A 27,950-nucleotide genomic window follows, 5' to 3' on the forward strand; every position below is an offset into this window, starting at 1 on the left:
GGATATATGTTTCCTTCCACAAATTAGGAAGTTTTCAGTTACTTCTTCCATTAAGTTTTTTGCCCCTTTCTCTTTTCTCCTTCTGGGATTCCTATAACACAAATGTTTGCTTGATGTTGTCGAAGAGATTCCTTATCTTGTCTTCATTTTAAAAATTCGACTTTCCTTTTGCTGTTCATATTGGGTGCTTTCCATTAACATGTTTTTTCAGATCATTGATCCATTGTTCCACACTCCCCAAACTACTATAAATTCCCACTAGTGTATTTTTCATTTTTTCATTCTGGTTATTGTATTCTTCAACTTTGATAGTTTTTGGTTTTGTTTTTGATTTTCTATCTCTTTGTTTAAATTCTGAGTTTATCCATTTTGCTCTCCAATCTGATGAGCATCTTTATGACCATTACTTTGAACTCTTTATCAGAGAGATTGCTTATCATAGTTTTATCTGGTCCTTTTTTTGAGTTCTTATCTTTCTTCCATTTGGAGCATATTTCTCTGTCTCCCCATTTTGCTTGACTTTGTATTTGTTTCTATGGATTAGGTGGAATAGCTACCTCTCCTAAACTTGAAGGAATGATTTACATGTGGCCATCCCTTGAGTAGACCGTGTGTGCTTGGTGACTTTGGCTGGCTAGCTGGAGATGTAGCTGTGTAGGCTGGAGATCCTAGGGCACTCTGTGCTGGTGTCTCCCTGGTGGAATGGCTGGAGCTGAAGTGGGCACAGGTTGAGATTGTCCCTGCATTCTCCATGCAGGAGATGTACTGGCAGGATAGTTGAAGCTGACTTGGGTGTGAGCTGGGTACTCCTGTACATCTCTATACAGAGGAGGCCTTATCAGGATAGCTGAAGCTGAAGCAGGTCTAAGACAGGGGTTCCCGAGGTCACAGAGTCCTAATTTAAATATTCATATCCTATCTCTAAGGAAGACTAAAATCCTCAGCTTAAAAGAGGGCACTTAGCAACTTTTCTAGACTTATCTCTCACCACTCCCTATCTCCCATAGTATATTTCATCAATACTGTACTATTCATATGAGCTAAAAATAATCTTTCTATTACTCTGTGCCTCTGCCTAAATCCTTCACCATACCTAGAATACCTTCTTTAGCCATTTCTCCTGGCAAATACTTACCCTTCAGTTCTCTAGTCAAATGTCACATCCTTTGTGGCATTATCCTTCCCATGTGTCCTTATAGCACAAATATATATATATACATCTCTATTTAATCATGGCAGTGTGAGTTTTTTCTTTATTAGACTGTGTGTCATTTTTGTAATTTTTGCTTTATTAGAATAAATTTGGCATGTGCCATGATACAAACACATGGTTTGGAGAGACAAATTACCAAGTCTAGATTGAGAAATCAGGTATGAATTCCCAGTAACACAATTCAGTTTTAAGAATAAATACAAGTCGGGAATCCCTGGGTGGCTCAGTGGTTTAGCGACTGCCTTTGGCCCAGGCTGTGATCCTGGAGTCCCGGGATTGAATCCCACATCAGGCTCCTTGCATGGAGCCTGTTTCTCCTTCTGCCTGTGTCTCTGCCTCTCTCTCTCTCTGTGTCTTTCATGAATAAATAAATAAAATCTTAAAAAAAAAAAAACAAAAACGAATAAACACAAGTCGAGGCACCCAGCTAGCTCAGTCAGAGACTATGTGATTCTTGATCTCAGGATTGTTTGAGCCCTATGTAAGGCAGAGATTATTTAAAATAAATAAATAAAGACAAGTTTAGGCAAAGAAAGTAGATAAATATAAAGGAAATGAAGATTCTAGTGAGAGTGGTTCAGATGACAGTTCTTGATTCCAGATGAGGTAGAAAAACTGGGAAGAATTAAAGGACATAGGCTGTTTTCAAAAATCACATATATGGGGATTAAGACATTAAAAGTTGTAATTTGGGGGGCACCTTGGTGACTCAGTTGGTTAAGCATCTGATTCTTTATTTCCGCTCAGGTCATGATCTCAGGGCCATGGTTTTGAGCCCCACATTGGGCTCTGCACTCAACACAGTGTCTGCTTGAGAGTCTCTCTCTCTCCCTCTGTCCCTCCCTCGATTCATGTTCTCTCTCAAATAAATAAAATATTTTAAATGATAAATAAAAGTGGTAATTTGTGGATCCAATAGGTATTTATTAAGCACTTACTGTGTACCAAATACTGTTTTAAGCATGCAATACAGCATATTTTTAAAAAGACAAAAGTCCCCAAGATATTTATCAAAGTTCAAATTTTCAGAGGTAAAGTAGCTCTGGAAGATTCAAAGATCAGAAAGATGTCCCATGGGAAGAGACGGCTGAAGTGTTGTGGCCTGGGTCTCTAGAATAGGAGAGCAAGAAACTCTGAGACTATATTCCATAAGTTATAAACAATGGACAGGAAATCAATCTGGACATTGTCAGCACTTGGGTGATAGGAAAAAAAAAAAAGCCAGATGCAAAAATAATCTTCAATGAATGTGAGGGAGTGAACAGGAGGTTGCTACATCATAGAGATGGAAAAGGCAGAAGGCAAACTAGATGCAAAAGTTTCATTGGAGTGGTAATGTTTAACAAAAAAGTGAGATAGTAGAAGATAGAAGCAGTAGTTGAGAGAAAAGAGCATGCCCTACCTTCTGACCCAGGGATACATATAAAATGAGAATCAGTTTTTAATTAAGGAAGTGGAAACGGTATTATATGAACTCTCTAAGGGCTTTGTTGACCATGGAATGAGGAGTGAGGTTTCCACTGCCAAGTGAAAAGAGAAAGCACATTAAAGTATGAGGATGAATATACAGCAGACCTTACACTTTGGGCAGTGTTCAAGGGATGGACCTAGCTGACTCAAATTTTCAAAAATGTTTCAAATAGGTACAAGTTGAATCCAGGTTCTAGAGACAGACTTCCTAAGTTAGGTTTCAGCTTTATCACTTATATATAGACTCCATGACTTTGGAAATTATATAAAATGCTTTGTGTAGAGTTTGCACAAGGCAATTCTTAATTATTAGGTATTATTAATGTGCTGAGGCCCAAGGAAGTTGTTGGAAGCTAAAGAAGCCAGTCACAGGCCTGTCATAAAATTCCATAATTTGAGGCCCTAGAAAACAAAGGTCTGATCTCTGATCAATAGACATTGAAGCCATTACTAGATTAGGTCCCTGGTGGAAATGTAGGCCAGTGTCTTGAGAAACTCAGGATTTGAGGCCTCAGGACATTGATACCAATAAAAATAGAAATAGTCAAGCTAAAGACTCAATGGCAAAGAATACCATCACCTGGACCCTGATTAAAATATTCTCACTGAAAAGTGAGCCCAGTTTCATGTTTATTTGCCCCATCACATGGATCTGAACCTTAGAGCCTAAGGTAGGCAGGGTAATAAGACAGGCTTAAAAGTAAATGTGTTGAAAAAAGCTGTTTATATTTATGAAGGCATATGATAAAGTGTGATCACTAATTGTCTATGGGCTGATATGATAGTGGATTCGTGTTTAAAACATAGGCTCTGGCTTTGCCATTTACTATGTAACTTTGGTAGTAACATCTGCTGATCCTCATTTTCTCTAATATACAAATAATAACTGCTTCACACTGTTACCACAGGAACCAGATGTACAAATGCATTTAAAGTACAGCATAAATGTTACTAGAAAATATTTTTTTAATTATAGCTATTATTTACTACAGAACCAGAACTAAAATCAGATCTACTGGACGTTAGATTTATGCTGTCACCACTGCTCCAACGTGTGTTATTTCCTAAAATTCCCCATTATCTAAAAAGGAAAAGCAGATGTTCTCATCCTGTGAGAGAGAAGATGGAGGACAGCTGAGAGAAAGTTCTGGCTCTCTAGTGCAAAAAATCCATTTAGATCTTACTATAAAAATGTACAAGATTTATATTCAAAGAGAAAAATGTTATGTAAAACTGTATCAGGAATGAGTTATACAGATAAGTGACCAAGATGGATAGATTCAATAAAGATCTTTTCATCTCTCCTTGACTGAAGAGCTACCATTCGGATAATTTGCTTTTAGTTATGGTTGTATAGACAAATTAAAGGAATTTGTCTTCTTTTGGCACTGTGATCTAACAAGGGTAAATTAGGTCCATGGTTGACTCTGATCATGTCTTTATCACAGCAAATTAGGATCTTAAGGAATATATAATACTTCCCCCTTCTCCCTGAGGAAAAAAAGGCAAAAAAAGGGTTCACCCTGATTTCAGATCTCCATGCATGAAGTGTTGATTGTAGAGTATAGATATAAAGGAAAAGGACACACTTAACCATGTTTGTGTGCTTTCAGAAATTGTTACAAATTATAAGACTTTGCTGCTTGTGTCTTTGTAAGCTAAATGATTTCCTATCATTTACTTCAACAAATCTATAAGGAAATATATACTTCAGCAGAAGACCACATTCTAACTACTCTTGGGAAAAAACCTAAAAATTCTTGTAGGCTATAGTCTTGTATATATCATGCTCAGATTTAGAATTTAACAAAAAGTGAGGGACACCTGGGTGGCTCAGTGGTTAAGCATCTGCCTTTGGCTCAGGGTGTGATCCTGGAGTCCCAGGATCAAGTCTCACATCAGGGCTCCCTGCATGCAGCCTGCTTCTCCCTCTGCCTGTGTCTCTGCCTCTCTCTGTGTGTCTCTCATGAATAAATAAAATCTTTAAAAGAAAAAAAAATTAACAAAAAGTGAGATAGTAAATGAAAACAAAAGTTGGATGAATTTTGCCAGTTATTTTGCATTTACTAGGCCACATTAGACCAAGATGGTCTGAAATGTATGCAGTAAATATATTAACAATGAATGAGAGTTCTTAGGTGGAAAACTATTAAACTATTTATAATTAAATTACAACTGTTCAAGAACTCATTTAAAATATATGTCAAAAATGTGACTGTCTTTTGAAGTTTTTAACTAGAATTTGGCCTGCATATCAACTCTATACGCCATCTCAGTTAAGAGCGGTTAATAAAAACATTTGAAACACCGAGAATATACTTGAAGGAGAGAGAATATATTGGTAAAGAACCCCGATAGAGTTCTAGGTTAATTAAGTATGGTGATTCAGTGACCAGAAAGAAAGCAAATGCTAACACAAGTATTTTTGGACATTCTATTTATCTGTTATGAAGTTCAATATTCCCATAGATATCTTGCATTTTTTAAAATTTTTCTTGATTTCAAGTAATTTTCACTAAACTCAATTACATATGGCTTTTGTATACAAAATGATAAATCAAAGTAGATGGCAAATTTAGAGACACAGGTGGTAAAGAAAAGTGTGTTGAATTTTCAATCATTAAACTCGTTTTGAGTGTGATTATAAACCCAAGAATATATTGCAAGTATAATTCTACTTTAACTAGCTAAAAGATAAATTATGGTTAATATACCGGTATCTTTTCTCTTATTAACAAATAATATTTAAACTTGCTGTGAGACATCCTTCTTTATGGTTGTTTTCATAAAGGGATATTTGTTCATCTACACCAACTCTTTTTACTCAATAAAATTGGCACTTCAGATTTAAAACTTCACTTTTACTTATTAAGAGTAGGGATTCTCAGAATTCTCAAGCCAAACAGCAGCTTCAACAGCACAGGAGAGTGAACCAATATTCCCGGGTTATCGTGATGCACAACCTAAAATGGTTCTTTTTGGCTTTGAAATTTCATTTTAAACCTTATGTTGTAACTTACAGGTTTTATATTTTGCATTCTTCCAATGAATATATGTTTGAATGGGAAAATAGTTTTAATGATCATTTAAAAAAAAAAAAGACAACTCAAAAACATGCAGCATTCCATTGTCTTATCTAATCCTTACATAGAGAAGCATGGTTATGCAGTTTAGATTATCAGGATAATTACATTAGAGTAAGTGTCTTCCTTTTAATGGCATTTGACAAAATATATTTTTGGAGGTCTTAATTTTGTATTCTTTAATATCAAATTTTGAGATTTTTGGATGGATAGGTTTAATAAATTTAAATTTTATGTGATTTTTAGAATTAGAAAAAAAACTTCAAATTTAAAAGGGATAGTTTTTAATAAGCAGAGTAAATTTACCAGTATTGTCATATCATCCCTGTTTGTTCTCTTAAATACATTTTACCAGTAATTGTTTAAAAACCCTGATCTTAAGAGTCCAAATTCTTTAGCAAGGCCCATGACCTCTTTCTATCAAAACACATTTTCTCTACTGCTTCTGTCACATAATCCAACAACCTAGCCATGTTAAACTTTTAGTTTCTCTAGTGTGCCATAATCTTGATTCAGGTTTTCTTTTAAACACACTATTTTTGTCTTCAACACTTCCCTTCTTTCAACCCAGCTCTTAACTGTCTCCAAGAATCCTTACCGGATAAAGGTTGAATACGATATAATAGCACCCAAAAGCTTCTATATAAAACTTACCCAACTATTTAAGTGCTTGTTTACTTATCTCACACCAGACTGAAAGCCCCATGATAAGAAGGAACTGTGTTTTATGTTTTGTTTCACAGCATCTAAGGTGGCACATGGTTAGCATGTAGTATTTGTTCAATGAATGAATGAATTCTCAAGAGGTTAAAAGATGCAACAGACGAAGTAGAAAATACTCTTAAAATTGATTTATATTTCTAGTTGGTAGAAATCAGGGGGCCAGTATTTCATTTGAAAGCCATGATAATTGGATGTTTAATACTGACAATCTTTCAAACTGGAACCTACTTGTTCAAGGTGCTCTCCTGTAGTTAGTTTTGAAGAAAAATAATTCAACTATTTAAAACCCAAAAGTCGTAAGGGAATAAATCAACCATAACTTACTTATGTACATTGTTGTCATTCACTGGTGTAAAAAGAGCATAGGTTTTGAGGTTAAAAAATCTCTATCATTTCAGAACAATTTTTACAATCACCTCACCTTAAAATTGGCCAAAGGTAATTTTTGTACCACTACAGACATTACCAAAGCTACACTTCTACAGTGTTAATATTTTATATAGTGCTTGCATTAATAATCTTAGTTAAAACTAAAATAAGACATGAAGGATATAGATGAGAAAAGGGGCTCAAATAACTGGCCTTGCTCAAGCTACTATGATCAGTAAATGGTGATGCCCAACATCAAATCTTGTTTTTTGATGTCCAATATTTTGCCATATACTGTCTTGTCATAATGTGAATTAAATCAGAAGCTCCTTGAAAATAGTTCTATTAGAACATAGCACAAACATTTCCATAAGCTTCTATATTATGCAAAAATCACAGAATTAAGACCACAGGGCTTAGTGGGGAAATAGCGGGGTTGGGGCACAACACTCAAAAACTATCAGGAACATAAAAGTAAGAACAGTAAAAAAATGGCAGCACAGTTTTACATATATTAAGTGGTTAAGAATATATAAATAGTGCTACAAATAGGACTTCTTAAAAAAAGATCTTAAGCTGCTTATGTGGAAGTGGGTATGGGAAGTGGTGTTGGAGTTTGCAAGTTATTATTGTAAAGAGTTGGTTAACTAAAACTGGACCAAAAGTGAACACCAAATGTGGATTAAGCGTGGCACCTAAACATGTAGAGAACTGCAGTAGCCAACAGATGTCTGAGGAGTATTCTCAAGCACATCTTGGATACATTTCTACACAGCTGGTTTAGCTGGGTGCCGGTTTTTGCTTTTATCAGGTTTCCCATGATGAATTGCACATAAATGTGAAACTCATGTAATGCTTATTCTCTAATATTTATCAAACATATTGGAACAAGTTTGCCTTTTCCAAGTACTATGAACTGTATTGTGGTTCTATTTATCCTTGCATTCCCTATAATGCATGTAGCAAGTGTCCAACAATAAATGCATTTTGAATGAAAGAGGTCTAATATTTATGGGGAAAAAAACCAACTTCCATAAATGGAATGCCAAAAATCTTCCCCAAGGGAAAAGAAAAACTATAAATGGGATGGAACTGAATTTCACATAAATCCCCCACAGTGCACATTTAGGGTAGATATTACCTCCATTTTACAGATGGGAAAGTTAGGGCTTTTATAAAGGACTCACAGCTACTAGGTAGCAGAATAAGGCTTGAATATAGTTTAGTGTAACATCAATGCCTATGTTTTTCCAGAATTAAAAAATATAACTTACTTAATTTCTCACAAAATTACAAACTTATGAAAGAGCGACCTATTGTAATGTTTTTTTTTTCCCCTGGAGCTCTTTCAGAAACTTACATCTTTAGAAAATATTAATTATTCCTTTGAACATATAGGCTTTACTTTCTTGGAATCATGATTAAATGAACTGTAATCACCTTTTAGAAGTTTCTAAGTCTCCTTTATTAAAGGAGCTCTTTTTAAAAAGGTTTTATGTATTTGAGAGCCAGAACACAAGTGGGAGGAGGGGCAGAGGGAGAGAGAGAAGCAGACTCCCCACTGAGCAGGGAGCCCAACATGTGGATTGATCCTGGGACTCCAGGATCATAAACTGAATCAAAGGCAGAAGCTTAACGGACTGAACCACCCAGGAGCCCCTCCTTAAACGAGCTCTTTAACCACAATTATTTGACAATTTGTCCTCCACATAGTGATAAATACGTGAAAGCTTCAGGTTGCTGGAAGACTTCTCATGTTTTTAACCATCTGGAATTGTTAGAATCCCAAAATTTAAAAAGCAAAATAAAGGCAGAAGGATTTTAAGCTGAACCAGACAAAAAATAGGAAAACATCTGAATATTACATACAATGCACTATCATTCGTCCATTCATTAACCAGCAGTAAAATGGAATAGTGTGATCGGTTGGTTATGGTTATAAAAACGAAAGGTCACAGGAGCAAGAAACTTAATTGCAAAGAAGAAAAGAGGATGGGTGAGAAATGAAATAAAGTGTAAATGACAGCTAAAGCAGCAACAAGATTTAGGGACAGCAATAGTAGTGGTAAGCAGGAAATACTCAGCAAGACAGGACACTGGAGGAAACTGCTAGGCCCCAGAACATTACAAACTACACTAAAGGTATGTAAGGGTCCCTGAAGGCATGCTATGGCAAAGCTCAATCTGTATTTATACCACAGCTTTAACTATGAGAGTTTCAGCAAGTATCACTCGGTGAAGCTTAGGTATTTCAACTATGAATCTACTATCCAATTGGGAGTCAGGGAAATGGATTTAAGAAGCATTTCAGTGAATAGAAAAGCTGCCTATTTACTAACATGACCCAAGGGCATCGTTTTATTATACTAGAGTCAGCTCTTTAAAAAATGTTAATTTCTAATCACTTAAAATCAATTCACATGGAATTTCTTTCCCTGTCAAGCTAAATTTGACATTGAGTACTAAATTAAAAATATTGATTTCTATTATTAGCTATTTATCTATTAACTTGTACAATAAATTAGATTTAATTTAAGAATAGCAGCGGGCCTATATTTTCTTTACTTGGTAGAACACACTGGAGGACTGGATTGGGACCTGTATTCTAATTACAGGTGAGTTAAAGAAAAATGTTGCTCAACTCTTCGACTTTTCTAGAAGTTTATACTTAAAATGAGGTTAGAAACTACCATATAGGGACCTTTTCAGTTCTACAGTTATCCCTTAATGTTATTAACAGTTTTTGTGTCTGAGTAACTTAAAATTACTAATAAAATTTTTACACTCAGGAAAAAAACACATTTTAAGCTGACTTTCATGAAACTGAAAAAAGTGTATTCTGTTAGAGTGCTTCTCAAACTTCAATGTCCAAATGGATCTCACCTGCCAATCTTATCAAAATGTATTCAGCAGGTCAGAGACAGGGCCAGAGATTGAGTTTCTAATAAGCTCCCAGGTGATACTAATTGCTGCTGGTCTGGGACTTGCATTTTTAGTACCAAGGTTCTAAGATCTTAAGAAATTGTATTGCTGACAAGTGAGACTAGCTTAGACGTTATTAGAGAATAGTGACTAATACAATGCAAGGAAAGTAGGAAGTCTGATGATGAAATATATTTGGGATTTGTTTAATATAGGAAGTGAGAAGTGGGTAGAGGAACAAAGTGTTGGTAAATGAAGCTGAATGATGAGGGTTAAAGTCTTCTATTGTTTGTATATTTGAAATGTTTCATAATAAAAAGTAACATTCCTTCTCTAAAAAATCCTATACAACATTAACACCAATTAAGGGGATGAAAACAAAGATGCCAAGTACTCTTAAAGTTGCAAGAAGGGTTATAATAGGAAGCTAGAAAGGATGTATTTGTATTTAAGTATATTACACCTAATCTCAGCTTTTAAGATAATAGCAATAGTTCCTTGTTTACTTTTCACATCCTTCTTTACATTAGGAGAAACTTAAGATCCAACAACTTTTCAATATTTATTTAAAAAAAAAAAAGGAACGGACTTAAAAACCTTCCTAAAATTGGTTATGTCATGACATTTCATAAGGAGAATATGGATGTCCAAATATCTCAATCTTTAAAAACTGTAATTTGTGTGTTGGATGACAAAATATACCATCCAAACATCATGAATATTAGAGTACATGCGCAGTATTTAGATAGAAAAACAAAGTTTGGGCTACAGAATACACACAATTATAGAACAAATTCCCTTTGAAAAGTAACTGCTGAATAAAAACAAACACCAAAGTAATGATTACCTCTGGGGAAGGGATGATGTAGGGACTAGATCAAATACACAGGGATGTCAGTTCAATCTGTAGTGTTTTATTTCATATATTAAAATTATAAAGTATGGATAGTATTACGTGTGAAAGAATCAAGTGCTAAATTCATAGGTGTTCATTAGGTTTTCTCGGTATTCTGCATATCTGAACGCTTATGTTCTTAATTTGAATAATCACATGTACACTTGCAAAATCTAAAATAAAAAAAGAACCTTAAAGGGAGTATATTTAGAAGAGTAAACAACTATAACATTAAGATTTTTGATAATAAATTCTAATACTGTGGCTTAAAATTAGTATTTTCTAGAAACCTATAGCCACAATAAACCTATGTATGCTCAGTTTCACTAAAGAGTGTTGTACCCTTTTCCTGAATAAACAAATGTTTTCAGATTTATGTTCCATTTTATAATATGAAGTCAGTGAGGAAACTGAATTCTTGTTCTAGTCAAGAGAAGATCCTTTCATAGCCTTCAAAGTCTTTTAAGTGTTAGAATTTCTGCCAACGTTCACAGCAATCTTTAAAGTTGTATACATTTAAAAAAATCTCATTTTTAAGTGGAACCTTTAATTAAATATGTATCTATGTTCAATTACTGGGCTATCAAATAGTTCAAATTGAAAATATAAGACTAATAAACCCTTCTCCTTTCATTTGGCTTTGGGATGCAATATATACTTGCATTCTCCATCTTTTTTCTTTAACCGGACTGACACTTAAAATAAAATTAGACCATTAAAAAATACTTCCGTATAGCAAAAAAAGGGAATAGGATATGATTTACTGTGGGTAAGCATACTACATGCTAATCTGGCAGTCCTAAAACTCTGGCGTTGTTACACTTCCTCCTACATAGCAGATTACCATTTACACAGATTTTGTGTTTATCCTGTTTGAGCTTCACAAAAATTCTGTGAGGTGGGTAGAGCAGAATTTATTGCATCCATTTTATAGATGAAAGATATTGAGGCTTAGAAAGTGACTTGTCCTTTGCCTAGAAACTATATGGTAATCCAAACATAACTAAGGAACAAAGTAAATTTATTGTAATTTGATTAGACTAACCTTATCTTAAAATGCCTCAAAAGTGTGAGTTAGTATATTCCTAAAATAATAAAGAGAATGATATGTTACCCTTCCTGGTTAAGCCAAGATATTCTTAGTGGCTTTCAAATGTTACTTTACATTTCTAGCGTTAAATATAAAATTAAATATATATGAACCCATTCTTTAAGTAGGTGCTTTGAAACCCATTTCCAAATCCTAATGTCAAAAAAACAAACAAACAAACAAACAAAAAAAACACAAGTTTTTCTAGCTCAGTCACAGAAAAAAAAAAAAAAAAACTACCTTTCTACATATTCAAGGTAAGGCCTCTATTACGAAGCAACTAAGTCTTAAGAACACTTCACTGTTAGCTAGTTCACTGTAAAAGACTGAGGCAATATAATGGTAATAATGATGATGCTGACATTATTTTCACCTAGCACTTCAGCAATTTATACACAGGACAAGGACTGGGTTAATTTAATGTACCAAGTTTTAAATATTCTACAATGTCAAAATTACCACTTCACTGACTTAGTGCTTTGGAAGGAAGGCTGTTATCACAGTGCACTCTAAGAGACTCTCTACCTCCCGGGCAGGAAGAACTTTGGTGTCTGGTCATCCCCCATCAGAGGTACTGTGAACTCTCCCCAGCTCAGCAACTGGAGCAACCCAGTTCCTACACACATTTCAGGACTTCTTCCAACCCAAAGCCAACCACAAAGAATACGTGAAAGGTGGCTAAACACCTATATTTCAGGTATTTCAACCACCACCCAATACTGAGAAAAAAGGTTCACTCAGGAGAAACTTTGCTCAATTACTATTCATTAGCCATGGTATTGGATTTTACATACTTTAGAGGCACATCTGCTGTTGCTTTGAGTGCTTCTGTAGTACAATCCTACTTTAAGAAGAAAAAATATAAGATCGTCTAGCTTCCAAATAACCCCAATGTTCTTGACTCAAATGTAAACAATTGTTTCGCTTACTATATTCTTTTTTTTTGAGATAACTGAATTGTTGTATTAATATGGCACATTTAAAGTTATTTCCTATTCCTTCATTTGTTTATTCGCCATGTACGAGTTTTGCATAATTCTCAGTTATTTCATAACAAACCAAACCAATGGAACATGTATTAAAGTCTGAAGTTACCTGACACCAATATATCTATTTTTCAAAAGTGACCAAAAATATGAATAACACAAATAGCCCCCTAACTGAACTCCTTTAAAAAAAAAAAAAGTGGAAGTTATAACATCACAAATTACCTGAATGTATCTTCTGCCCACCCAAGACAAAGTTTCTTCCCAATAACACCTAATACCCTTTGTTAAAAATCGCAAGGTAATCTAAGATTAGTAAGAAATCTTTAGCAGACACAAAAGATGAAAGATGAAACTGCAGCAAGAGAGCATGGCAAATCCAAAAGATCTATTAGTGCATAAATCTACTGGAAAAAAAACAACAACAACAAAAGAGATAGAATTAACAAGATACAATAAAAGTTATGTCTTTAAAGCAGTAGATTATAACAGGGTGGGAAATGTTTAATATGTGTCCTCCTGAAAAGCAGTTACTATCTTTTAAATTAAAAAAAAAACCAGCTGGTATATTTTCACAGCATCTAGATTTATTTATGGTATAAAGCCATAGAATTATAATATTATTACTCCTTTCCCACCCTGGCAGAGAATAAACATGAATTCAGAAGCACAGTGGAGTGAAAAACAAAGAAGAGGAAAGAGAAAAGGCAGCAGAGAAAGACAGAAAAGGTGAATACAGAGCTACAGAAGTGTTTATTGAGCATGCTACAGAGGTAAGCAGAGTACACACAAAAGGAAATTAAACAACCATCAAACCTCCCAACTTTGTTAGAAAATTAATTTTTAATTGTGCCGCTTTCAAACTATACTGAATTTTACATTTCTAAAGATGTAAAAACTCAACTAATAGAAAATATACATGACCATTCTGTCTACATAGATAACAGAATCTATGAATCTTGAAACTAAGTACATCAATTTCAAAAAGTATTGGTCATTTAAACAGAATCAACAATTCAGATTGACAAGAACTGTTCAAATTAATTTGACCTGTAGATTCTGAGCCATGTTTTTATTAAAGTCAGATCTATTCCTAAATACAAAATATTTTGAAGATTTATTAAAACTGAATATTACAATGCAAGGTAAATTAAGACTAAAGGCACATAAACTTTGGTCCCACCTGGTTGTCAGTTTTAGAAAACTGCCACAAAATTAATCTTCCTGCAAATTTTCGCAGTACACTTTCTTTATCTTTGAAAAATACATGCACCAGTTCCTGAACTAGCTAGACCAGTCTGCACATGCTCAGAAATCCACAACCATATTCCAAATCTTAATTACAAACTAAGGATGGCAATATATATTTAAATGCACGTAAGTCATGTCAACTTCAAAAACATCTACGAAAAATATTCAGCCACAAACAAGACATTACTTAGTGCTGACATTTATATGATACGTCCCACAAGAGTGTGTACAAAAAGGTTAAGATTCCACAATGCTTTCCACGTAGGGCTCAAACTTACAGAAATCACTTTGTTGTCTTAAGAAATTAATACTCTGCATCTTGTTAATTTTAACTAATGCCTACATTCATAACTGAATCTAGACCAGAATTGTGAGATACAAAAGGCCAATGTTTTTTTAAAGCAATAAAGCCTAAGGTAGTAAAAACTAAAAAATGCTGCTTTAATTCTTTCAGTATCATGTATCTTATTTGATTAAATAGAAAGAAATGTGACAAGCCAATAATTCAAAATAAGTTCCAAGCAGGAGAAACAAAAACTTAACCTTTTTACACACCCCTGCCTAAACATATTGTAATTCCCATATAACAATGTGCCCTAGACAACCAATTCCTTTTACCTAGTAAATGCACAATAGCAACACTAGTTTTCCTTTTTAAGGCACGTATGTCAACTAAGTTGAAAAAGGAAAGTATAATTAAACTAAAATTATAAACAGACAATAAAAATGGCCTACCTATAGAACAGATGAAATACAGCAGTTAACAACTCTGCCTTTATGTATGCCATTTCATTTTATAACCAAGGAATGATAACAGCATGGAAAAAAAAAAGGAAACAACAACAACAAAAAAAAATCAAACTCTGGTCCCCACTTTTCTGAACAGTCAATAGGTGATGACACCAAACAATGTGATACACCCTCAATCTTCACCTCCCCCTTTTTAAATTGTTGACTTGGAGAAAGACACTCTCAGATGATGGTTTTCACCAAGGTTGTAATTATGAAGATCAATCAAGGCCTGGATAGCTTCTTCCACTGTTGCCATCTGAAGAAGAGCCATTTTGTGATCTCTTCTGAAACAAAATTATGAAATTAGATACTTCATAAAAATTAGGAAGTGCTTAAATACTTGAATTTTACCCATTCCAGAATTAATTTCATAAACAAAAAGGATAAAAACTACTTGAAGAAAACTTTTTGTCAAAGTCACTAATTTAGAGACAAGAAAGCTTGCTTACTGAAAAAACTTAAATGCTTTCACAGTGCCCCCAGTGTTAGCAAACAGTGTTCGTAGATCCTCTTCTGCTACTGAAGGACTAGGAAAATTGGATGGAAAAAAAAGAAGATTAATAATAAATTTTATGTTTTATTTCTATAATGTATACCCTTAAAAAACTCTAGCTTTGTACTTACGGGATATTGGATAGGTGAAGGGTTGCAGAAGGAGGAAAAATGTTCTGAAAATTTTTGGATCCAGGTTTCTTAAAACGATGCAATGGGGAATTACCAAAATCCTTTGTTAGCCCTTGATCATCAAGTCCCTCTCGAGGTAGTTGTACAGTCTGATGTTTAGACAGAGTAACACGAATAATTTTACCATACATTTTCTGTCCATTAAGATGGTTCATGGCTGTAAAAAGAAAAAAATGCCTATTAAAAAAATATTAACACGGTTCAAAGCAAAATAATTCTTTTAGAATAGTTGAAATAACTGAATTCTATGATTTTTAAATAAATGGTAAGTTTATAACAGCCACTGACAAGATGATTTAAATTTATTTGCACTAAACAAGTATTTTGACAAAAAAGTTCGTTTCTTTCATAAAATGTAAATCCTGATTATGAATCTCTCTCTTCCGTGCCAATCCTGATAAATCATAAACTTAGTTGCTGAATAAACTTAGTACTTATCTATAAAACTTTTTCTCCCCTCTGCCCCATAACCTAATTCCCAAGTCCTATGATACTCTTCTTACTCCTAATTATCCCTCAATACAGCTCTCCATTCTCTGCTTTACACTGTCACAATGTTTTGACCTGCAAAACTGTTGGACTTTCCTCTACTTTTCTCCAATCCATTCTATTACACATAGCAGCTGGATGAGCCCTATAAACTGCAAATCTGATGTCATTACCTGCTTAAAATCGTTAAGGTCATATCAGACTAGGAAAGGCACAAACCATGTTAAAGAATAAAATCTCCCCAGCCTCTTTGAACATACTTCTTGATGATGTACAACAATACCAACTACTTTGTTAGTAATGCTGATGATCAAGTAGTAAGAACCATCCCACCCCCTCATGGAACTTATAGATTTTAGTACTATACTTCTTTGCACTTTAAGTTAGAGCTACATAAAACCTATCTCCTTAAAGTGCTAGTTTTTCTCACCTTTAGCCCTGTGTGCATGCTGATCTATACCAGTTTCCCATCTTGTTCATTATCCCTCCTAGCCTTTCTCATCATTCTCTGGAAAGGCCTTCCCTTCACCCTTTACTTCTTTTTAAAATTTATCACAATTTATTTTAATTATCTAAATCCTCCTTCCCACTGCAAAGTATATGAAGGCAGGAACCATGGTCTCTATCCCAGCACACAGCACAGTGCCTAAACACAGAACATTACATACCTAATTCTTGAAGTAACAGTTGGGTTATTTTTAAGCTAAATGAACTGGCCTGAGATTACAGATCAGTTCTCTACGTTTCACATTTTACTCACTAGTCAGAACAACTGAAGACCATTTCTTAAGTCATATACTTTAAACTGGAGGTCTGATTTGACTACTCAAAGTATTAGAGTATTAACAGTAGAGAGAGATAAAGGCAATATGGAAGAGCAGGGAAATGAGAATAAAACCCCTACTCTCAAAATGTTTTTGATTAGTATACTGCAGTACATAGTCTGATACCAGAGATACACAGAATTTATTAAACCCATGCATCTTATCATACTTACCTGTATAGAACATAAATCAGTTAAATATAAAACAGGTCTGAAAAGGAAAATGCTATGAAAGTATAAAGTACGATTCAGAAAAGAACCAACAGTATTTTCTTTTTTCACTTGTAGCTTCTCTAATTTGTAAAAACAAGCTTACTCTTCCCGACTGTTTTTACTGTAGTGTTATATATTTGTAATGCTTTTTTCTTAGGTTTTATTCAACTGAGGCAAACAGAAAAAAGTCATCTCTCAGGCCTGAATTCTTTCTCACTAGTTCTACTGCGTTTCACACATACTTCTAAATTTTCACTTACAAAATTCAATTCAATTACTCATAGACATGGTATATAAGCTATTATAAAACTTACTTGAATTACAAAACATTTTTAAAGTTCTATCATTCTATTACTTACGATAAAGTACTCTTAGCTCATACAAATGCATTATAAGGAATGCATTTAGGGAATAAAGTGGTATAAAGAAGCACACTGTTATAAAGAATGCTTAGTTCAGCTTTGTAAAGTTATGAAAAGATTGCACAATCAGCTGAGCTGTGATACACTTGAAGGGTGAAAATAACAATAAAAAGTCCTAGGGATAGTACCTGTACCAAGAGGAGATGGATGATAGAGAAATGGGATTAAAATAAAGCAAAATAACCAGAGGGCTACCTCTGGAAATAGGTAATGAGAAGTATTCTAGTCATCTGACTTGACAAAACAATTGGAATCTCAAATGGATGAGGGCTGAAGAAGAGGGGCTGAGTGTGACAATTTCTAAACACTTTTTTAAAAAAAAAGCTTGTCAAAAACTGAAGCAGACATAATGATTAAACAAGAAACAGGAGATTATTTGAACTACTAATTTAAGATGAACCAAGTTTAAATAACAGGACTCTGATATCCTGAAATTGGTTACAAGAAATACGGTGTAAATGGACAAAGCCATCAATGATAAAAGAGGAAAAGGCCAATGTTGCACAATGGAAATGGCACTTTTGTTTGAATGTATTGTTTACTTTTCCCTTTATCTCTGAAGAAGATATTAATGGGGGCATCTAGGTGGGGCTCAGTGGGTTGAGGGTCCTGGGGTAGAGCCCCATGTCAGGGATTCCTGCTTCACCCCCTCCTTCTGCTGCTCCCCCTGCTTATGCTCTCTTTCAGATAAATAAATAAAATCTTAAAGAAAATAGAACAAATGCTTACCAAAAAAAGATATGAATGAGTAACAATAAGTCAAAAGATGGTCAAAAAGTTTATAGATACAGGAGAAGTTTATAATTCAGAGTATTATTTGTGTTGTCTCTCACTTTTTAAAAAATCAAGTTCAATACTCACTTGTCTATTTTATTAATTTATTCAAAGACCCACCTTCTAGCTCTGTTTTTTTCTCTTAACTGTCTTCTATACCAGTGATTGCTAGTCTTATCTTTATTATTATCCTTTCCTTGGGTTTATACCATCATTCTTAAAGTTAACCTCCTGTCAAAACACCACTTTTACTGTACTACACATATCTAATTTGTAAGTACTTTCATTATCATTTTAGTTTTAAGTATTCTAAATTCTCATTAAAGTAACTTCCTTGATCCATGAGATATTAGGAAATTCTAAATGTATCTTTTTGTTATTAACTCTAAATTGTGCAACAGAGAATAGAATATATGTTACTTACTCTCTGCTTTACTGAAGCCTGCTTTAGTAAATGTTCCCCTATGTACTTAAAAAACAGTGTTAAGTTTGTAGTTCTATACATGTATAATTTTAAGGTAACTATGTCATACCCTTTTGTATCTTTGTTGTATTATGTCTGCCTGACTTAATTCAGAAAGGTGTGTTGGGATCTCTCCCTATAAGAGAAGATTTCCTCAAGAGTCCCTCTAGTTCTATCTATTCATTTATGATTGATATATTTTGAGGCTATTTCATTAGGGGCATCCCCCCAAACACACACACACCAAAAGCTCTTTTTATCTTCCTGGTGATCTAAATTAATCTTTTATATATATATCCCTTTTCTTTCAACCTTTCCACATCCTTGTGCTTTTTAAGTTTCTCGCAACAAATTAAAAAAAAAAAAAATCAGATCTGACAACCTATCTTTTGACTGATGCACTTACTCCTTTACATTGTTGTTGCCATTATTACTGGTGCATAAGGACTTAGATTCTATCATAATTTTTAAATTTATTATTTCCTGGGGATCCCTAGGTGATCCTGGAGTCCCGGGATCAAGTCCTGCATCAGGCTCCCTGAGTGGAGACTGCTTCTCCCTTTGCCTGTGTCTCTGCCTCTCTCTCTCTGTGTCTCATGAATAAATAAAATCATAAATAAATAAATAAATAGTTTCCCCATTATATTCCATACCATTTGCTATTTCCCTCCTTGCTAATTCCTCTTGGGAAGGAAGATCTCTTGAAATCTTTTTGTGAGAGATATAATTTAGTAGATCAAGGACTATTATGAAGAACTAAGTAACTTTACTTTTGAGAAGGCAGCTATACATTAAATAAAAACCAGTTTAACATGAAGAAAGTACTACTCCTTGGGATTTTATCAGAATTCTGTTAAAGGTCATTTTAAAATAATACACAAATTATTCTTAAAACATCCAATTTAACATGGCCTCCAAGGTTTGCAATAATCTCATTCACATTTAAACACATAGTATCTTTTAATTCTCCTTATTTCCTCCATACTATTTCCTCCATACTATGTCCTAGGCATTAAAAAAAAAAACAAAAAACAAAAAACAAAACCTGCCTATATTGTGAAATGAGTTATTTCCAAATAGAGTCCTATGAAAACCAAAAGGAAAATAGGGCCCAAAAATAAAGCATATTACATTTTCAAACGTCTCACTAATTTTTTCAATATTAAAGGCATCAATGGTATGAGTATGTATTTTTAGAATCGTAAGGATTTCAAAAAAGCAAAATCTAGCCGTGAGAAATAATTTACTGTAAAATAGTTTAAACACTGTAAATCATGTCAAAGCTTTATTAAAAAGATCTTAAGTTTGCAAATCTTTTACCCCTGCTTTTTATAAGTACTATTATGCATTGAACTGTGTTCTCCCAAAAGTCCTATACTGAAGCTCTAATCCTGCAAAATGACCATCTGAAGACAGGGACTTTAAAGGAGATAATGAAAGTTAAATGAGGTCATAAGGATGAGGCCCTCATCTAATTAGACTAGTGTCCTTATAAGAAGAGGAAGAGAAACCCAGAGAACTCAGAGGAAAGGCCATGTGAAGACACATGGAGAAGGTAGCCAGCCATCTGCAAACCAGGAAAAAGCCCTTGTCAGAAACTGAATCTGCTGGCACCTGAGGAAATAAATTTCTGTTGTTTGAGCCACTCAATCTGTGGTATTTTGTTTTAGCAGCCCAACCAAACTAATACAAGTATAGTAAAAATTAAAATATTTTTATTTATTTAAAATATTTAAATAGTCCTTACATAAAAAATATCCAGAAAAGCTTGGTTAAATTCTACCTCAGGTACTTCCCAACCATAACCACTATATATCCTTTATATGAGGGTAATACCCCCAACAGCTCACATAGTGATGAGGAAAAAAATGAAACAGTTGAGAAAGCTTTGTTAAATGTTTCTTACAACATATATAAAAACAACGGCCATGACTACCTCTACCAGAGCACACACAGCAAAAGAAGAAAAGATTTACTAGGCATCTAGGACCTGATTAGCACTCTTTATTTATGTATCTTCATTAAAGATGGGTATCTCCATTTTAAAAAGTGGAGAGCCAGATGTATAGGTTTATGTGTTGTCTGAGCTACCATGACAGCTGGTAAGAAACAAGAAAATTCAAACTTAACCAAAGACCAAATATATCATACCGTTCAAGTCTGTGAATTTCATTGGGTGTAATAGCAAAAATACAGTCCTTACATCAAAAGTGACAAATTTCAAAAAAAAAAAGTGAAAGCAACCAATTTGAGCCATCATCATGCCCAAATCTCAATGAACAGAATTATAAGCTAAGAACATAATATTTACAGTCGTATCACATTGTGAATACATAGCTGTATACCATATTTATGTGATCTGACTTTGTGTATAGAATCAAATGATACATTCTTATTAACGTAAATATTTAATGGAAGTATAATGGACTTAAGTACATTTTAAGATTCCAAAAGGGATTAACACAACAGCCTGTCTAGCACAAGTTCTTCATTTTGTAAAAAATCTGGTATCTCTAAAATACATTTTCCATGTGACTCATTTTCCATTTTCCAATACTAGGTTTAGATAAATATTTAGATTTAAAATTTCACATTAATCAGGATTCCATGGACTATATGAACAGTTAACTTCTATTACAAGGAGTAAGCAGGAAAGAAAGATACTAAGGATCTTTAATATAAATGCTACCCTTCTTATGTGAAACGATTACTACAATTTTGGAGGCCAAACCTTTTTCCATTAGATTGTACTTGAGGATTGTTAAGAGGACAGGAGAAAATACAAACATGGTCATCGTGTATAAATATGTTAAAATATGAAAATTAACATGACATTTTGAACCCGGCTATCAAAAAAAAAAAAAATCACTTACTGCCATAATAGGGTTTTTTTATCAACAGATTTAAAGATGTAATAGATAACACATAGTTTAATCTTACCAAGTTGTGATTGGTTTCCATCAGCCATCTGTATCAGAGCACTGTCTTTCTTATTGTACAAAATCTTCACACGCTGCACATCTCCATAAACACCTTTTTTGGAGCCACAGAGAGGTAATCCAAAAATGGAATTAATTTTACATGCAAGTCAGCTCAAGATTATCTTTCTGACATATTAATGAAACATTCAGACATCAACATGATCACGCATTCAAACTCATCATTCTCACAAATGAATAAAGAAGATCAAGATTTTGAACAGTGAATTTTGAAAAGAATAACTTTTGATAAACCCTCAAAGCTATGTGAATGATATTAAATTAAAGACCATGCAAAATAAATCAGCATGCATTAAAACAAATTTTGTGTCTATGGAGAGTTTTAAATAGCAAAGAAAAATAGCAAAAGATTTACTATTCAACTTTAAGCCAAAGTGCTAGCTACAAATAAGAATTAAGGTGAAACAAAAATCAAATCAATAATAAAAGTATAGTGCTAACAATAACATACCGAAGAGGGTAAACAGACTTTGGGGCGTAACCATCTTTAGAAGGAGAGAAGAGCAAGCAGCGTAAGACAAGAAGAGAGAAGAGTCGAGGAAGAGCGGAGATGAACAGATCATCCATAACGAAGGGTGGTTCCCGCAGAATGGTGAGGTGGTCATGGATCATGGTTCAAGGCGGTTAATTGGGGCAAGTTGGTCCGAGGAACATTTGTTCAAGCACAGAAGCATGAACATAGGGAATGGAGACAGGGAATGAAGACAAGGACAAGGAAAATAAAGGATAAGACAGGGAAGGGAATGGGCATTTGGGAAAAGACAAGGAAAGGGAAGGTGAACACACAGGGGAAAAGGATGAAATGGGGAAGGGAAACAGCAATGCAGAAGAAAAAAATAAGGAATTGGGGAACAAAAAAAAAATAAAATATAGGTCAGTACATAGGAAATGCAGGAATTTGGTCAGAAAATGGTTGGTTTATGTACTGTACAAGAAAAACTGAGTAAAATGTAGTCATCCAAGACAAATATGGGTAAAGTACATCTATATCAAAGAGTAAATTACAGCATTTCATCTCAACATAGGGAAGGAAAAGCATGCACAGGAATTTTAAACTTTGAACTTTAACTGCATAAGCATGGCTGGTTATGAAATGCAGGCAAAATTCTTAAAAGAAAAAACAAAGGCACTCTGATTCAAACATTTTAGCATGCAGAACTGTGAATGACAATAGTATTAAATGATAAAATAAGCTTAATGTTCGTATTAACAGAGGCCAATTAAAAATGAAACAAATATTCAAATTAGACATTGTAAACTGATACATTGAGCTTCCCACATTTCATACCAGCTTTCATAGCAATCAAAATAAAATATACCAGACATAAAATGTACAACTAAAGAAAATAACTCAGCAATAAATTTTATTTAACAAGGGGGGAGGGGGTAAAGTTGAAAAATATTTTTAGAAGACAATGACTAATAACTGCAAAGAAAAAATTACTAAGAAAGACTGGAAGAGTGCCTCGTCAAGATCTTTGGAAGAACCTTCAAAGAAAAATGTATTAGAGTAGTTCACATAAAATAAGATTTAAAAAAATGCAATGACACATAAGCATGAAATGAACAAGCAAATAATTAGAAAAGGCAAAGAACAAAATTGTTTTACAGTTAAAATCTGCAAATTAGATCACATTTGCCTTTGAGAACAACAAAAAGAAAAAGCCATACTATAGTACTTCACCATATTTTTCTTAGGAAAAATAGGTAGTTACATTAAAATAATAATAATAATAATTATAATTATAATAATTATATATATAAAGAGATATGACTAAGGAAATATTACCTAAACAAGTACATAGATTTTATTCAGAAGTAGAAACATACAGAAAATACTTTGACTAATGAATGTACATAAAAAGAAAGGCAAGTGCAAAATGAAATAAACATGAGAAACTTTCACAAATGAAATGGAGTTAAAGAATAAACATTAGAAAATTATTTTACTAACCTCTTCATTTAAATTGCTAACCAACAGGACTGTGTTGCCACCAGCTGAGACTCCAGGCATACCCACTCGGCCAGCAGCAGCTGCAGCAGCTGCTGCAGCAGCATTTGGAATAGCCAAAGGACTCAGAGCTCCTGGAACAGCTGCAACAGGAAGCCCTAATTTTAAAATAAAGCATATTTTACGAAACACACACAAGTCGTTTACAAAAACCAATTTAAGCACGATGGCTGCATGGCTTAGGGCTGACCATTCCAAATGGTTCCTGAAAGTTAATTTTTATAACGTTTAGAAAAACGGTTTGCTGATAATATAGCAATTAGAGAAAATTAACTGGTATCAATGAAATCATTAAATATTAGGGCTAAGGTACATACCTGTAGTATGTTAAAAAATTAAATATACAATATTCCATTTCCTATGGAAAAGCAAAGCATAAAGAATGATATTCCTAAGTCAGAAACTTGAAAAATCCACTTCCATGGTTTATAGCAAGAAACCACATCCAAAATAAGTATCATCTTCAACAGTAACTCAACACTTTTTTATACAAGTGCTATCTTCTTCATAAACTCACTTGAAATCAGACAATTACAGCTTCTGAAACACATATCGTAAGTTCTTCAGCTCTTGGAGACACATCACCCTGAACATCATTATTTAATTCATTCAAATGACCTGAAGAAACCTTACCAAAGTTTGTTTGCCTTAATTTCACACTCATGTAGTTGTAACACACACAACAAATTTCTCAAATTTCCCCAGTAGGAAGATTGAGAAAATGTCACTGTATCATGCATGCATGCTTTCTCTTTCAGTCTTTTCCTTTCCCCTACCAGTTTTAACATTTATTTCTATTGTTTTCTTCCAGTCTGTTGTTTAAAATATGCCAATCATTTACTCTCTAGAGAGAATTCTTTTTTCTCACCATCTTTTATTCACATTCTAATTAAGAATAAACTAAAAATCCTTCCATCCCTTCAATTCTTACATACCAGCTTATATTTCAATAAATATTAGTTCACTAATGAAATGAATTGTATTTTTCTCCTTCCCATTAAAAGGAAACAACCAACCTACATGAAGTTAATTCATGACATACCTGTATAGAAATGGCCCTTAGGACTGTTGTCCCGTAAGTTCACGTTTTATTTCTTCTTTTCTCTCTCCACCAGCCTTCTTGTGTATGTCATAAGGATGTGCTTGTTGCCTTTGGTTTCAGGTATCTTAATATTTTAGCTAAGTTTTTTTTTTTAAATCTTTTTACTTTATAGAAACTATGATGATCTTTCACTGATAGTCTGAAGGGTTAAGATTCACAAATCTTAATCTCTTCAGTTTCTAACATAAATTTTTCCCCTCCAATTTCTTATCTCTTCTCTATGAGCAGTGCAACAGTGGAATTATATTTGTTTCAATCTTTCTGTGGATGAGCTTACTTTAGTACTTTCTACCCACTTTTTGAGATTCCTTTTTTTCTTCTTTCTCCATTTTCTTTTTTAGATTTTACTCTTTGTTACGGATAATAGTCAACATAAAAAAAGAGACACTAGAATAACAAACCATCACGCTGGTTTAACAATTATTAACTCATGGTAGTGGTGGCCAATTTTGTTCCATTCATTCATTCATTTTAATTATTATTTATTTTTTCAACAATTTTATTTTAAAAGTAAATCCAAGAAACAAGGATCTAATATTGAAGGAAAACTCTCATGTTTTTAGTAGTCTTTGAGGCCTTTTTGGATCCACCAGTGTGGATCTTTTTAACCAATTATTCTACAGCATTAAAAACTTCCAGTAAATACCATAGCTCTCATTATACTTTACAGGTTACTTCCATTTAACATTTAAAAGATATCTTAATTTGCTGCCAATGACAAGTATACAGACGTATTTCCCGTTCTTAGACATGCACTCACAGTATTGTTTCTTCATACTCAGAAAATGACCCCTCCTCGTGCTTTCTTTAAATATCATTCCTTCAGTATTTTCAGATAGTTGTGGCTCAATGTACATAGCAATCAACTAAAGCTGTTATTGTGCTGTTATTGTGAATAAACACAATTATTCAACCGTGGCAGAAACTCCAGATTAGGCATTACACTGTTAAATCATTCCCTTATTTCACTACTCTTCAACAGAAAAAATAACTTAAAAATTATGTTAAGTTGCTTGGTCTTAATGGGATCTAGTCCATGGCCCCAAACACCAATGACAATATAGGGCATGCAGAAGAAAAAAGTTCAGTATCAATCCTCAAATTCTCTTTTAAGAATAAAAGATTTTTTTTTTAAAAATCAAAGAAGACATCTGAGCATCTCTTTTCCACAATAAAAAATCAAATCAGTTTAATTTCTGGTTTCATTTTCAACTTACCAAACGATTTTCAGGGCAGACTAACCCCCCAAAAATTAACTGAACAATTAATTGTTATTAGCTACCAAAATTCATCTAAAAAATTTCCTAATCCCTAGCATTTTCTCTGTACATCTCAACTCTTATCACCATCTTCTGTTTATTAAAATACTCGAAAATCCTGAACTTCGTATCCCCATACTAAAAAAGCTTTTAATCTTTTTGGTCTCACCCCTTTACACTCTTAGAAAATTACTGAGGACCACAAAGAGCTTTTGTTTATTTGGGTTATATCAACTGATATTTAACACACCAGAAACAAAAAATCAAGAACTTTTTTTTAAAAAAAAAAACAAGAACATATGATCACAGTGTCTATTATTAGCCTTCAGACTAACATATGGTAGTGAAAGTAAAAGTCGAAAGACAAATAACATTTTAATATTGTCATGAATACAGTTTTGACTTTGTTAGAGCCGGAGAGATCTCCAGATACTTTGTGAACCACTGCCATGTATATTCAGTATGATGTATGTATGTTTCTCAAGAAATACTAAGGAATTAAAAAAATACATTTATTCATCTCAAAGAAAATGCTGTAATATAAATGGGTATATATTTTTTTTAACGTGAGACATTATCAAGATTACACACTACTGACACTTTCAGAATTAAGTTGTAAGTCCTCTGTTACTCATCTTTCCCTGTTGACATTTCAAGGAAAATTATTAATTCATGAAATATAAAATACCAATTTACCTAAATTTGATAGATTAAACGACAGTCTAAGTTTAATACTTCATTTTTGCAGGAAAGCATCTTCTGAAATACATCTCTACAATGTCAATATATAATTCAACCACCTCATGAAAAACTTCACCGTATCCAAAGGTGATAGAAAATTTGTTCAAAGAAACTTTAAATATTAAAGGCAATGGTTTTTGAAATACTTTTCTTCTTGAAATCTGAGTTTAAAACGGAGGTAACTTGGCACAATATTATTCAAAACATCAAGACATCATGGAAAAACGGTCACTGAGAATTAAAAGAGAAATGAAATTAATTTAAAATGGTAACTGAAAATGAAAAGTCTGGAGTCTTTTTGGTGTGATAGATCTGAAAGACGTTTTACAAATTTATCTATGATTTTTTAAAAATTTATTCATATGAGAGAGAGAGAGAGAAGGCAGAGACACAGGCAGAGAGAGAAGCCTGCTCCGTGCAGAGAGCCCGACGTGGGATTCGATCGATCCCAGGACTCCAGGATCATGCTCTGGGCTGAAGGCAGGCACTCAACTGCTGATAGGTGTCCCTATATGATTTTTAATAAAGTTTATATTTTAGATTTACAGAAAAAATGAAGATTCTACAGAGTTCCTATATAACCTGGGTCCCTTCCTTTTCCCTCTATTATTAACATTGTATTAGTATGGTGTTACTGTTACAATTAATCAGCCAATACTGACATATAATTATTAACTAAAGTCCACACTTTGTCAGATTTCTTTGGCGTTTATCTGTCCTTTTTTTGTTCCAGGATCCCATAGTGCATTTAGTCATGTCTCTTTAGGCTCCTCCTGACTAGGACCTTTTTATCCATGATTTTTAAAGATGCAGAATTGGTTTTGTAACTTCATTTCGCATTCTAAAACTTGTATCCAAAGTTGATTGCATTTCTTTTGGTTTTACTTCTTTACCCTGCTCAAGACATGTGGTAGTTGTCTCACATACTTCTGATTAGAGGATAGGTGGTGGGACTTTGAGGCTCTTTCTAATTCATAAAAGTATAGGGGCTTGGGTGGGGAGAACGGTTTTTACATTTTATTTCCTGACTTGAAACTAAGTTTCACTTTTGACAATAATGATAAACACTATTATTCTTTCCTGAAACAATCCATTCCTCCTCTTGTACCACTTTCCTTTCTTTATTTTGCCTGCTGGAATCCATTCTCTTTTCTATCATTAACAAATAGCATTTTT

General features: G+C 33.6%; 1 protein-coding gene across 4 annotated transcripts in view; it reads right to left on the bottom strand.

The window, feature by feature from the left end:
- Positions 1-13,316: 13,316 nt before the first annotated feature.
- The window catches only part of PTBP2 (polypyrimidine tract binding protein 2), a 77,621-nt gene continuing 62,987 nt past the window's right edge, over positions 13,317-27,950 (bottom strand). Inside the window, exons 9-14 of one of the 4 annotated variants that reach the window (XM_041747835.1) lie at positions 23,616-23,755; positions 22,113-22,146; positions 21,603-21,695; positions 15,419-15,635; positions 15,244-15,321; positions 13,317-15,075 (exon numbers count right to left, since the gene is read on the bottom strand). In XM_041747835.1, coding sequence (XP_041603769.1) covers positions 14,946-15,075; positions 15,244-15,321; positions 15,419-15,635; positions 21,603-21,695; positions 22,113-22,146; positions 23,616-23,755 — 692 coding nt within the window. In that variant the 3' untranslated portion in view covers positions 13,317-14,945. Of the gene's footprint in view, positions 15,079-15,243; positions 15,322-15,418; positions 15,636-21,602; positions 21,696-22,112; positions 22,147-23,615; positions 23,771-27,950 lie in introns of all 4 variants that reach the window. The other 3 variants (XM_041747834.1, XM_041747833.1, XM_041747832.1) reach the window with 3 other exon arrangements.

This window comes from Vulpes lagopus, chromosome 3 (assembly GCF_018345385.1).
Source record: "Vulpes lagopus strain Blue_001 chromosome 3, ASM1834538v1, whole genome shotgun sequence".
In the NCBI taxonomy this organism is placed as follows: domain Eukaryota; kingdom Metazoa; phylum Chordata; class Mammalia; order Carnivora; family Canidae; genus Vulpes; species Vulpes lagopus.